Raw genomic sequence first — 14,431 nt, forward strand, 5'->3', positions numbered from 1 at the left:
GGGCTTGGGTTTTGTATGATTTCATTTTTCTAGAAGCTCCCTTTTCTTAGCTTTATTATCAAAGAGTTGATCAGTGACAGACCAGAGGGGGAAGAGCTGGTGTTTTTTTTTTTTTAAGTTTTTTAAAATTTATTTATTCATGAGAGACACAGAGAGGCAGAGACACAGGCAGAGGGAGAAGCAGGCTCCATGCAGGGAGTCGGATGCAGGACTCGATCCCGGGACTCCGGGATCACACCCTGAGCCGAAGGCAGACGCGCGTAAGCGCTGAGCCACCCAGGCATCCCAAGCTGGTTCTTTATCACATATGATGAGCAAGAACATTGAGCTAGAGGCAGGGGTCAAGACACTTCGATTCTGGTTTTCATTATTGAGCTGTGTTCCCTCTTGTACCCTCAGTTTTCTCATCTATGAGATGGGGGAGAGGGTATCTGGTGGATGGCCATGGAATCTTCCAGCTCTGACATCTCATGAGTCTGGGTGGTGGTGAAAGGGTGAGCTGATGAGGAGGCTTCAACCGTAGACCACAGGGAACAATTCTGGGTTGGTTGAGTCTGAAACGGAAATTCATCATTCACGTGGTGTTGGTGAATCAGAACTCTGCACCCCCATCGCTATGCACACTGCCTCATCTAGGCCATGCCTCATCTTTTTATATCCGGGTATCTGTCACAGCCCCTACGGGGCACCTCCTCCAACGCAGTCTCCATCTTATAGCTGCCAGAGTGAGAGCTCCGACCAAATGCCTTAAGACCTTTCGGTGGTGGGGCATCCAGGTGGCTCAGTGGTTGAGCATCTACCTTTGGCTCAAGTCATGATCCCAGGGTCTTGGGATCGAGTCCCGCATCCCTGCAGGGAGCCTGCTTCTCCCTCTGCCTGTGTCTCTGCCTGTGTCTCTGTGTATTTCATGAATAAACAAGTAAAATCTTAAAAAAAAAGGGGGGGGGAGGGGCCTTTCAATAGTATGTCACTGTCCTGAGGTCAAGCCTACCCTTCTGGGCATGGCCACACGCAGACCTTCCCTGCCTGGCCCCTGCCGAGCCTTTGGTCTTCCCCCGAGTCTTCACTACAGTCTAGCCCCACAAAACTACTCCCCTCTCCCCAATTACTGTGCTGTCTTCTAGCACTATCCTTTGCACCTGCTGTTCCCTCTGCCTGGAAGGCTTTTCTATACCCTAGTGAACGCCCACACATTTCTTCAGGAACCAACTCAAATGTCGTGGGTGAAACTTTCTCTAACGCCTTTCTGGTTCCCGGCTTTGGAGCACCTTCCCTTTTGGCCCTCTAGCAACTACATAACCTTTGATGTCTGCACATGTCTCTGTCTCCCCCAGTAGACTAGAACTATGCCTCGTTTATCTTTTGATTCCAGCTGCCCCAATCCCAATTCCAAATGATACTTGGCCCAAGCTTTAATATGTAATGAATACTTAATAATTAATAAAAACTTCTCTGTATAAATGGGTAAATACCACCCAGTGGGAAGAGTGGTGGCAAACTAATCCAAACTAGTACAGAAATCAAAAATCAATGAATTTGGTCTTAGAAACATAACACAGTTTTCAAGGGCACCTTCTTCCTACGCCTGTTAGCCCAAACACTCATCTTTCTAATTTGCGTAGCGTTTTCTCGTTAATAATGCATTTGTAGTTAAATGACCTCACCTCATATTCACAGCAGCCCTGTGGGGGATGTAGTTTTATTTTCATGTGAAAATGGCCCAGAGGCTCAGAGACATGAAGTGACTTGCCCAAGGCCACCCAGCTCGTCTGTGGGGGAGGTAGGCTTTGAAGCCTTGATTTTGGCTGTTCTCACAGCACATCAGCTGGTGCGTATTCAGGGAATCGGAGGGGAGTGGAGGAGGCAGGCAGAAATGTGCTGGGGGTTCAGGATCAGCATCTTTTATCACGTCTCTCTCTCTGTCCTTTCCACCTTTTCTTCTTCATCGCCGCCCCCCTCCCCCCCGGCCACTTGTAGAACTGAGTCCAGGAGCACCTGCCCTGTTCAGCGAGGCTGCCGCCCATCTGAAGAAGCTGGAACTGGAAACCGTGAAGGCTGCTGGCCCCTGGCCTGCTCTGCACATCAACATAAATAAGGTACCGGGGACCAGGGCTGGCTGATGAGCCTCTCATTAGTCCCCTGCCCCACCTCCTAGGTTACATGCCTTTGTCTTGGAAGGATCTCTACTCAATTTTTCCTAACATTTCTGCTCAGTCTCTTAAAAGCAGGAATTTACTTACACTCTTTTTGGCTGAATTACAGCGCTGGGAATTGCCCTTGGTGCTGAGGCTGACAGGCTGGATCTGCTAGTGACCTCTCCTCCTTCTTGACCTCAGTGAGGAGGCGCCCACGTTTACCTCTTTCTGTCTTTACCTGTCTGTATTGGTCTGCTCGGGTTGCTATAACAAAATACCATAGACAGGGTGGTTTAAACAATAGACATTTATTTTTCACTGTTCTGGAGGCTGGAAAGGCCAAGATCCAGGTGTCAACCACTTTGATTCCCTGGGAAGGGCTCTCCTCTTACCTTGCAGATGGCTGCCTTCTCACTGTGTCCTCACCTGCAAAGAGAGTTCAATTTTTCTTTCTTCCTTTTTAAAAGATTTTATTCCTGAGTAATCTCTATACCCAGGGTGGGGCTTGAACTCGCAACCCTGAGATCAAGAGTTGCATTTCTACTGACTGAGCCAGCCAGATCTCTCTTCGTCCTCTTATAAAGCCACTAATCCTATGATGAGGGCCCCATCCCATGACCTTATCTGAATCTGTTCACTTCCCAAGGGCCCCATCTCCAAATGCCATCCTACGTGGGGTAAGGCTTCAACATATGATTTCAGGGGAGACACAGCACCCTGTCTCTCTCTCTCCCTGACAGCACCTGGCACATAGTAGGTGTTCAATAACTGTTTGCAAATGGAAAGAAGGGAAGGATTGAAAGAGGGAGGGAAGGAGAGAAGAGAGAAAAAGATGCTGGGAGCAAAATTCTCCTTTGGCTAGACCTGTTCTTATATCCAAATGAACAGCCTTAGAAAGCCAAAGTTTATCCTACAACTGGAGAATGTCAGTACAGGATTCAACCTACGATTTAGTTCAACTTTCTTACCACCTGAGATCAGAGGAAGGGAAATTACTTTCTCAAGGTCCCACAGCTGGGGCTGAATCATTGCATCCCTAACTCCTGGTCCAGTGCCTCTGCACTCCAACACGCCTCTTCATTTGCACACTAGAGTTTCTCAGCTTTGACACGACTGACATTTTGGGCTGTGCTTGTTGCGGAGGAACTGTCCTGTGCATTGTAGAATGTTTGACGACATCCCTGGATTTCACCCGCTGAATCTCCATCAGGCTTGACAGCCAACCTTGTCTCCAGACACTGTCACATATCCCCTAAAGGGCAACACCATCCCTAGTTGGGAACCAGTGTTTTACACATATTTTAATTTTTAAAATCCCCCAAAGCAGTGTCTTTCACTTGTGAATTGTTTCTTCCACTCTGATGCTTAGCTTTGCCCCTTTCTAAGAGGGCATAGGAAGTCGGAAGATCTGGCCCAGGAAGCCCTACCTCCTTATGCACACTGGTGAGCATGGAAAGGTTACACTTCCTCCCTGGGCTGTTCCCCCACCACAGCCAACCCTCTAGCCTACACCAGATTTCTAGGATTTCTCAGAGCACCCTCATTTCTTTTCATTCCCTCAAAGGGCAGCCTAAAGTCCCTTTGACAACATCAGTGGCCCGCTCACCCTCTTTCTCTTCTGTACCTACCTCCCTGATGGCCAGCTGGAAAGAAGCCCTCCTATAAAATAGCACTGACATTCACTCAATCCATGAATGCTTATTGAGCAGGTCTATACTAGGTGCCAGGGAACCAACCCAGTGTCTCACATACCCCCTGCACTGGTCTTCTTTCTCTTAGTCTGTTTTCAAACTTTTGTTCTGCAATCCACACAATAAATGGTTTCAACAGCCTTACCTAGAGTTTGGCAGAAACCAAAACTATTTTTGCAAGGAAATAAGCAGAAAGCAAGCAGCAGATTGCTCACAAGCTCTATGTAATTTGTAGTTGCCATGAATATCGGTGGGCCATCAACAGTAGTGGCTTGCTCTGGGTTAAGGTATATCTGAGACAACTGTGAGTTACTGAGCATTTTTTCTCCTTCACTTGAAGAGATACATCAGTGAGCAAGTGGGCTAAAGTGATGTCAGATAACTTTGAGTTTGTCCTAACACATAGGCAAAGGAGGTTACTTCATGCTACAATTCTTTCTCCTTAATCAAACATTCTGTGCAACAGAACTCACAATTTTTTGTGACATCACAGTTGGCAACCAATGGCTTCAATGGCTTTCAGGGGTTTTTTCCAGTCTCAAGGATCAAGAATCCTCTGATTCTTCAAAGATTTGGTAAGTTCCTGTTCTCGATTTGGTGGTGAGGAGACCTTTCCGTTGCCTACGTCCAAAGTTGTGCCCGAAATTATCAGAGGAATTTAAATCTCACCAGATTTCAGTGTATAAACAATTTTATAAACAACTAAAAAATGCATCTGATCATTTCTTTATCCCCAAATGACTTCCCCAAACAGATGGACTGTTTCCAAATGTAATCATCTCAAAGCCCACTTGTCATTCATTTGTATGTTTTAAAATCTGTATTTCAATATTGAATGATAAAGCATCTTTTCACAATTCAAATTGAATGCAAAACACAACACGTGGTCATGCAAAAGAGAGAAAGCAGCACATACTTGGAACCATCCTTCAGGCTAGAATGATGGACTCCTTGTAATCCAGATGTTTATCTCCTAGAGATGCCTTTGATGCAAACATATTTATAGAATGATAGTCAGATTTTCCAAGTTTTATATTGATCCTCACCTGAATCCATTCATAGAGCTGGCCAATAGCTCCTGCTCCGTCAGATAGAACAAGCCAGCTTTGATTTTATATCCAAAAAAGCAGTTTAAAAGAATTAAATTCAAAGGGAAAACCAATGTTGAATTCTCATTCTTTTCTCATTTTAGCAGCATTCACTTTTTCTAAAATAGATCTTCGGTCATTACCATCAGTATAACTATATCCCCTTAAGCAATTGTCAAAAACCTCAAGTGGGCTTTAGAGCCAATTTAATTCTTATATTCCAGCATATCATTCCAGAAAATTAAATCTAATTAAAAAATTAACTCTTCACACCCCAGTGAAAACACCCATGCTCGTGTTAAACAATTATCTTCATGTGGCAGGATTTCCAAACGTAAGATAAATTATCCTAGAGCTCTACTATCAGGCTCATCTTTCAAGATATATAGGTGGCTTGTTTTCAGGGGGATGCTGAGTCTTTTAGGATAATGATTCCAATCAAAGAGCCTGTTGTCTTTATACCCAATGCAATGGCTTGGGATTATTAGTAGTCTCATATCCGATGCTCTCTTTCAGTTGTGTTTTCTTTTCCAAACAAATAATTTAACATAAGAGTACCCTTCCTATCTTGTTTTTTTCTCATTTGCTTATCACAGTATTCTTATGATGAAAGAAACTGAGATTCAGGGAGGTTAAGGGGATCCAGTATGGCTGAGTGGTCAAGATCTGTAGCCTTGGAGTCTCCCGATCCTGAGTGTGAATCGTGGCTCTTCTGTGTCCTTTCTGTGTGACCTTGGGCCAGTGACTTACCATCTCTCTGCTTTGTTTTTGTGATTCTATAAAATAGCAATAATGATCATATCTACTTTCAAATGAGATGGTTCAATGAGAGGAGCCCCTGAAATGTCCTTAGTCAGTGGCCGCCCTACAATAAGCTCTCCGTAAATATGAGCTTCTGGTATTGTTTTTCTTTTCATCCTCATCGTCGTCATCATTTTTGTTTTATGGTGCCAGGGAGGGAGAGAGCTGAGATTAAAATCCAGCTCTTCTGTCTCTGCTGATCTTGCTGTTACATGAAATTGCTTCGTTCTACTTGTTACACCAAATGCTCCTCGATGCATTTGGAGGTCCCGCTGGGAGACTGCCTTCTGTGCTCTCTTTTCTTTATTAAGTGATGTCAACCAGCCAATTGCCCTATACTTCCTCTAGGGCTCTCATAACACTCCTGCTATGTGTACCAAGGTACTCAACTGGACTTTTGAATTAGCAAATGGGATTAATTTAGGAACTCACAGGATTTGAGGCCCTTAGCACATTTTGCTCTTGCACTGTACTAACATGCCACCTTGAGTCCTGCTATCACTAAGTTGACTTTTAGCATACAGTCTTGTACCTTTCTTACTAAACACATCTTTTTTGATAGTAACTATATATCATTATCATCTTCTTTAGTAGGTATTTATTAAGCACCTGCTGTGTACGAAGCACCACATTAGCACTGGGATATGCAGTGACCACAATAGGCATGGCTGACATTAAGGTTTTATTCCCAGTGTGGTGTGTGTACCATCAAAGATGATTTCAGGTTATACACATAGATGAGTATTTTTTTAATAGTTGTTAATTATCATAATGTCTATTATAATAAATGTAATAGTCACAAAGCCTATGATTTCAAAGATATTATTGTTTAGGACACACTTAAAAGAGGTAGTCTCAGGATAATCCACCTTAACTAGATCATATAAATGATAGGTACATGTTGGGGCACCTGGCTGGCTCAGTCTGTGCAGCATGTGATTCTTTATCTCAGGGTTGTGGGTTTGAGCCTCACATTGGGTGTAGAGATTACTTAAAAATAAAATCTTTAAAAATAAAATGAGGGACACCTGGGTGGTCCAGTGGTTGAGCATCTGCCTTCAGCTCAGGGCATGATCCCTGAGTCCCGGGATCAAGTCCCACATTGGGCTCCCTGCAGGGAGCCTGCTTCTCCCTCTCCCTGTGTCTCTGCCTCTCTGTCTGTGTGTGTCATGAATAAATAAATAAATAAACTCTTTTTAAAAAAATTAAAAAACAAAATGAATTATAGGCACATGTTTAGTTAGTACCTAGGAAATGGCAAAATAGTGAAGGCAGGGTACCAGATTGCTGACATCCGAGACTCTCTGCAATGAGGTGGCATAGATAGAAGTTTCTTGAGATTCGCAATTTGCAGCAAGATTTGCTGTAAGAATACCAATGACTATCTTGCAGTCTTTCCCCAACAAGTCACAGAATTGAGTCTTTCTGTGTAAGAGGTGGCAGTTATGGAGGGAACAGCCCTGTGTTAAGGGATGGAAAACTCGAACCTTGCGTCCTGGAGCTGCTGCTAGCTCTCGCTGCAGAACTCCGGAAGAGCCTCTCCTGTTTGTCCCGTCACCCTGATGTCTGGCTCGGAGGTCCCCTAGTACATCCTTTCCCTGCTTCACAAGAGAATGAGAGCATGTGCTTGTGAATCCTTTGCAAAGAGTAGAAGCAGTGGCACCCACATAAAAAGTTGGGGGCACACTTGTGGTAAGACCGTGTTATTTGCAGTTATGCTTGATGGAAAGGTTAACGTAGGTGTTTTCTTTCCTCTTTGTTGACGATCTGTCGTGTGTGTCTCAGGCCGAGGAAAAAAAAGTTTCTGAGAAGACTCTTCAGACCCCACTTTTGCCTTCCCCTGTAGCCGATCACGTGAAGTGCAACATTTTGAAAGCCCAGTTGGAGAACGCATCCCGAGTGAGTGCGCAGGTACGTGGAGCTGGTGCATTCCTTCAACGTCACGTCCCAGATTTGCTTCCTGCCCTTCAGAAGCAGGAGGCACTCTAGGCCTGAGCTATGGTGTCTGACAGGGTCCAGCCAGGAGACAGGAGCCACACCTGTTATGTGAACAGAGATTTAAACACAGAGTTCTTCACTGGGAAAGTGTGCGGGCCAGCTCTGTAGGTTGTTGATGGGTTGAATACCACGGGCTGCTGCACTGACACCCCGTGTACCTTCAGCCGGCCTCACTGGCCGAGTGGGTGTCCCTTCCTCCCCCACCATTCTTTGTGGGACTCACCAGAGGGAGGAGGACAAGGCTTCTATCAAAATCGTATGACGTAACTCCTCCCAGGCTCGTTACACTGATATGAAAAGACAGATTCTAAATTCCTTTGTAAGCTGTAAGTGATATGTGAGCATGGAGCTGATTATTATTCTTGATCTACAATGTGAGGTGGGGGATTAAACTGTGGGTTTGACTTTTCCCACACTCTCCCTTTCCCATTCAAGCATGAGCTGGCACCTAGCAGGTGCTCAATAAATGTCTGAATGCAAGCATTGATTGCCTTTGAGTGATTAAGTGTTAATCCCCATGATGGGGAGTGACTCACGAAAACATTTTTTTCTTGACTTATATAAACACCGGAGAAAATTTGTTATTGACGGAGTACTCAGTGAACTACCTCTCTGAGCTACCTTCCCATTTCTGGGATCCTTCAAACGTTGGAGCCTTGAGGACAGTTTTGGCCCTTAGAAGATTTTCCCTTTTGACTAACCTGCCTGTTTTCCCTAACAGGTCGGGAAAGAGGAATCAACGTTTATAAATATCAATAAGAAATCCAGTCTCCAGGATGCTAATGTAAGGTCTGTTGCTTCTTGTTTGACTGGGGAAACGATACCCTGTGCCATCAGTGTTATCCTCGAAACATGACTCACAAGGGCATTTGCTAATAAACTCAGAGAGGAAAAAAAGAAAATTGCAAAGCATGTCAGTACGAAGAGATAGAAAAAGACTGGCTTAAAACAACTCAAGTCTCAAAAATGCTGCTTATTCTCGGTTTTCTTATTTCTAACTGCCGTGCTAACAAAGAAATCACTTTGAGTTGCTTCTCAAGGATACAGATAAGACCTTGTCATTCCCCTGCTTGACATCCTTTCTTTAAAGACTCTGCTCTGCTTTCGGAGTGGAGTCCAGACTTCTCCACAGAGCACGGGAGACCCCTTCGCACAGGGCTTTTGCTCTCTGTCGCCATTCAGTTCATCACTCTTCCCTTGGCCATTGACGTACTCTCTGCAATGAGGTGGCATAGATAGAATGCCTGAGCTCCTTTCTGGTACTAGAACCACACATGTTCCTTTTTTTTTAAATAAAGACTTTATTTATTTATTCATGAGAGACAGAGAGAGAGAGAGGCAGAGACACAGGCAGAGCGAGAAGCAGGCTCCATGTGGGGAACCTGATGTGGGACTCGATCCCGGGTCCCCAGGATCACGCCCTGGGCTATAAGGCATCGCTAAACCGCTGAGCCACCCGGGCTGCCCACCACACATGTTCCTTAAAGCTTCCAGGCCACCACCACTTTAAATCCAGAGGAAAACCTTCCTCCTCTGATCTCACAGAGAGCAGACGCCCTTCCCCTCTTGCCCCAAGTAGGTAACAACCTATAAATCATGGCAGTTCCACTGCCACCTTGGTCTGATAATACTGGCGGGGTATCACTAGGGTAGAGTTTCCTAGAATGGGTCCAAGGGTCACTGCAGCAGTATTGCATTAAAAACACAGACCTGGGATCCCTGGGTGGCGCAGCGGTTTGGTGCCTGCCTTTGGCCCAGGGCGCGATCCTGAAGACTCAGGATCGAATCCCACGTCGGGCTCCCGGTGCATGGAGCCTGCTTCTTCCTCTGCCTGTGTCTCTGCCTCTCTCTCTCTCTCTCTCTGTGGCTATCATAAATAAATAAAAATTAAAAAAAATATAAAAAATAAAATAAAAACACAGACCTTTAGGGGTGCCTGGGTGGCTCCATTGGTTAAGCATCAGCCTCTTGATTTTGGCTGGGTTGTGATCTCAGGGTCATGAGATTGAGCCCCATATCAGTCTCCGAGCTCTGTGAGGAGTTGGCTTGAGATTCTCTCTCTCTCCCTCTTCCCCCTCCCCCGTACCACGTGCATGTGTACTCTCTCTCTCTCTCAAATAAGTAAATAAATCTTAAATACACACACACACACACACACACACACATACACACACACAGACTCTTGGATCCTACCCCAGACCTTTCAGATGCTTTGGGGTGGGGTGGGGTAGACAGGAACCAGAATTTCAGCAAGTACCCTGGGTGTTCCAGGAACTGCTACTCTGGGGGAATTCTTGATGTTAAAAATAAAACTGATACTTTTTCTATGTCACCTTTGATTCCTAATCCGTGTTCTCAGTATAAGGTTGTCTTACTCCAGCGAATGTACCCAGCTGCCTCCTGGAGTTTTCAAAATCTTAATTCATCCCTTCCCATCCTACTCCAGTAACCTGTTTGTCAATCTTGGTTAATGGCATTATTACCTACCCATTTTCCAGATCTGATGCCTGGGAGTCCTGGACTTTCCTTTTTCATCCCCTCATGAAATTGGTCACATGTCTTGCTAATTCGATATTCATATTTCCCCTCACATCTATCCTTTCCTCCTTCATGACCCTTATCCTTCATGACCCTTATCTACCACAAGCCTTCACCATCTCTCTGTCTGTATACCTACTACCACAGTCTCTAAAGATGCTCCCAGCATCTTTGAAGAGACTCCATCTCTTCACCAATACTCTCTTCCTTGCTCTAAGGGCTTTTCCAGAAAGCAAGCCTGACTATGCCATTCCCTTGCCTAAAACCTTTAGTGACACCTTGACCTTCAGTGTAAACTCCTGAGTCTGAGGCCCCTCATGACCTGGTCCCTGCTTCCCCCTCTTGTGGAAATGCCTGATTCCTCTGTTGAGCCCTCACCCACAGGAGGTTCCAGCACCTTGCATTCTGTAGCTCTCTACTCTGTCTTCCTTGGAAGTCTTCCCTCCGTCTGCCTAAGTGTAAACTCCTCCATGAAGCTTTCCAGATGCCAACCAGTCCACCCAAGTGAACTTATGTGCTCCCCTGGTTGAGCGTGAGTTCTTCCAGGGACTACGTTCAGTTGACTCTAGGGTCCTAGCTTGAGGAAATCATGAACCTAAGCTATGGTGACTCCAGTTTCTCTATTTGCTCTTCTTTCACATGTTTATTCAACAAATATTGATTAGGCACTGGCCACATGCCCATCATCATATTAGACACTAAATAGAAGAGGAAATGGGGGCTCAGAATTGTTCAGTGACTTGCCAGAAGTTCCTTGTTGAGGACCTCAACTTCTTTTGATGTCCTTAGGTCCCAGAAGGTAATTTCTGATTTGTTAAATGAAATTAGTCAAAACTGCTACAAAAACACGTGAAAGCTTTTTCTTAAAAATCACTGTTTTGATTGAGCCCATTGGTTATCTGGCATATTTCCTTGAGGAAATATAGAAGTGAAACAATTTTTACCATTTTCACATATACACAAAATTAAAATGTTATAGAACAAGTCTTAAAGGCCTTCTGATTATGCATTTTTCACATTAAATACTGTGTTTATATTTAAAAAATATATTCTGTGCTATATTTAAAATAACATAGCTACCAGATTACTTGGAAGTAAAAATGGGTTATCCACAGGCTTCTCTTTGCTCATTTTATTGGCAAAACCTGGGAATGAACCAAACCCTGGAGGTAGGTGTTTTGGGCAGGGAAGCTTTATGTTGTACCCCAATTATACTCAGTTCTTACTTGCTATATTTTCTTCCCTATGATTTTGGTTTTTTTTTTGGATTTTCTATGACATATTTAAAAATTATATTTAATAAGTAGGGTGGAAAGGAGGAAAAATGGATATGTTGACCATCAATGTTATTAAGGGTTTAAAATAACTGAGAAAGCAGTTCCTACAGCCAAAACTAGACCATAAACTTTTCTGTTGGTGATGTTCTGTTTTTGGTATGTGTCTAGAAGTCCTATTCCTATACGTGTGGAAACTACCCAACCAGCAATGGAAAAGCCGGAAATCAAGCCTCCCCGAGTGAGGAAGTTAACAAGACAATACAGTTTGTGAGTTCTGTACTGCAAGTTTGTCAATTATAATCACAAAGTTGATGCTACATTTTCCATTATAAATGCTTCTTAGCCTCTCACACCATTTCCAAAGAGCCATCCCCCAAAATATAGTTTGTTTCCAACTTAGGTTATAATGGTACTAGACTTTTCTCCCTAAAAACATTACATGGTTGGCATATGTATTGATCATTGATTGCTGTGTAATGAATTACTCTGAAATTAGTGGTTTTAAATAGTCTGCATCTATTACCTCACACTTTATATGAGTTCGAAGTCTGGGCATGGCTTAGTTGGATCTGTTGTGTCAGGGTCTCTTAACATTCAAGGTGTGGGCAAAGGCTGTGGTCTCATCTGAAGGCTTATTCTTGCAGATTGGGACAGGATTTGGTTCTTGCCAGCTGTTGTCTGGAGGTCATCCTCATTTCCTAGCCATGTAGACCTCTCTAGCTTTCCCCATCAGAGAAAGTACACAAGAAGAGCCAGAGAGAACTCTTGCAAGGCAAAAGTCACAGCCTTTGGTGACCTAATCACAATGACATCCCATTATTTTTGCCATATTCTTTTTTTGTTTTTTTATTTTATTTTTTATTTTTGCCATATTCTGTTCATTAGAAGCAAGTCACTAGGGCCAGCCCATACTCAAGGGTCAGGGATTACACAGGGGCATGAAAACCAGGATGGGGAATCATGAGAAACCATATCGAAAGCTACCTCTACTCCATAATTGTGAAATGGTAGCGTTGTCTGCAAACAGAACCAAAACTAATCACTGAGCTGTATGAGATCTATGGGAGGAGTCATATCCCAAAGTATCCCAGAACCACCAGGGCCTGTCCAGTTTTGTTCAGATTAACAAAAATTTATTGGCTACCATTTGCACAGCGTTGTTTCAGGCTGTTCTAGGAAGAACAAAATGACTTTGACTGTTCCCATCTGAGGGGTCACAATTTATTGGAGGGAGAGACAGATTGTAAATAATTACAATCCAAAGAAGACAGGCAACTGCTGTAATAAGAGTAGTAGTATTTTAGTAAGAGTAGTAGTGCTAATCACAATGGTAGTTCCATTTCTTGACCTTGGTGTAGCACTCTGCTGGGTGTGTAATTGGTCAGAGGGTTGCAGGGATATCTTTGGTTGCTATGGAAACCATGCAGCTCTGGAGTCAGAAAGGCTTCTGGCAGAGTCCTGGCTAGTTTATTGCTCTAAACTCTTAGAGAAATTACTTTTTCAGCCTTTCTTTCCTTGTCTGTAAAATGGGTGACATACCTAGCCCTGAGGAATTTGGTGAGGGTTGACGTGGGGTAATGCGAGTACAGCCCATAGCAAGGGACCTGGCCAGAAGATGAACTATCTCCCTTTCCTCTCTTCTCAAGGACATGAAAGCCTCTGAGAAAAGGTCAAGATTGGGGGGTACCCTGAGTGCAAAGTGTAGGCTGAGGAGGGTGACTCTGGATGCGCTCCTCAAACAGCCATCTCGAGCCTGCCACCTGCACCTGATGAAGAGGAAGACACAGCCACCTCCCACATCATTAGCCTTAATAGAAACTCTGGACAGTTAGAGCAGCTGTATTTCCTAGGAAAGCCAAAATGAGTAATTCAAATAATTAACGTCCTAATGGTTTCTGGGGGACAAATTAAACCAGAAAAAAATCTGCTCCCTTGAGGATAAAGCTGTCAGGATTAGACTTTCTTTTACATTTTGAAACTCCAAATGCTATTATCACCTATTTGGGATATGTAATCATGTTGGAAACAATGACTAATACGTGGCCTGGAAGGGAAGAAAATTTAACTCACTACAGTGGCTCTTTTAAGTAAACCCTTTTCAAACCTCTAACTTCATATATGTATCTCTTAAGTTGCCCCAAAGTATTTTGCTTCAAAAATCAAGGAATAGCAGCATTTTCTGCATTAGTAATGAAAGAAAAATTAATGGATGAGATTTTCCCAGGTTTAAGGTTTGTGCCATAAAAATAGTTCTTCAGTTGCTGACACTAGTCACCACGTATTTTCTCATCTCTTCCAGTCATAGATATTGATAAGTTAATAAACACAATGTCAAGGAATATAGATGGAAAAAACTCAGATTTCCCATTTTATTTTTTAAAAGATTTTATTTATTTATTCATGATAGACAGAGAAAGAGAGAGAGAGAGAGAGAGAGAGAGAGGCAGAGACACAGGCAGAGGGAGAAGCAGGCTCCATGCCAGGAGCCCGACGGGGGACTCGATCCCGGGACTCCAAGATCACACCCTGGGCAAAGGCAGGCACCAAACCGCTGAGCCACCCAGGGATCCCCAGATTTCCCATTTTAAAAATATTTCTGCATTACTATTTTTGAAACACACACACACATAAATACACACATACACACATAGCCCTTTTGGCTGTTGGGATATTCCGAGTTCCTAGACCAGCATGATCTGTATTTGGATTTTAGGGTTCCCCACCAAGAGCATCATGATGTTCAAATGCTCTGAACAAGTTTTCAAATTGATGTTTTTTTAAAATAATTTTAAAGATTTTATTTATTTATTCATGAGCGACACAGAGAGAGAGGCAGAGACACAGGCAGAGGGAGAAGCAGGCTCCATGCAAGGAGCCCGACGTGGGACTCGATCCCAGGACTC

At 43.8% G+C, this 14,431-nt stretch overlaps 1 protein-coding gene across 20 annotated transcripts in view; it reads left to right on the plus strand.

Annotated features, from left to right (window-relative positions):
• Positions 1-14,431, plus strand: part of EPB41L4B (erythrocyte membrane protein band 4.1 like 4B) — a 130,381-nt gene that overhangs the window by 93,309 nt on the left and 22,641 nt on the right. For 15 of the 20 annotated variants that reach the window (XM_072727744.1, XM_072727755.1, XM_072727746.1 and 12 more), the window contains exons 17-20: positions 1,978-2,096; positions 7,501-7,626; positions 8,435-8,502; positions 11,697-11,795. In XM_072727744.1, coding sequence (XP_072583845.1) covers positions 1,978-2,096; positions 7,501-7,626; positions 8,435-8,502; positions 11,697-11,795 — 412 coding nt within the window. The remainder of the gene's footprint in view (positions 1-1,977; positions 2,097-7,500; positions 7,627-8,434; positions 8,503-11,696; positions 11,796-14,431) is intronic. The other 5 variants (XM_072727753.1, XM_072727754.1, XM_072727759.1 and 2 more) reach the window with 1 other exon arrangement.

This window comes from Vulpes vulpes, chromosome 12 (assembly GCF_048418805.1).
Source record: "Vulpes vulpes isolate BD-2025 chromosome 12, VulVul3, whole genome shotgun sequence".
NCBI lineage: Eukaryota > Metazoa > Chordata > Mammalia > Carnivora > Canidae > Vulpes > Vulpes vulpes.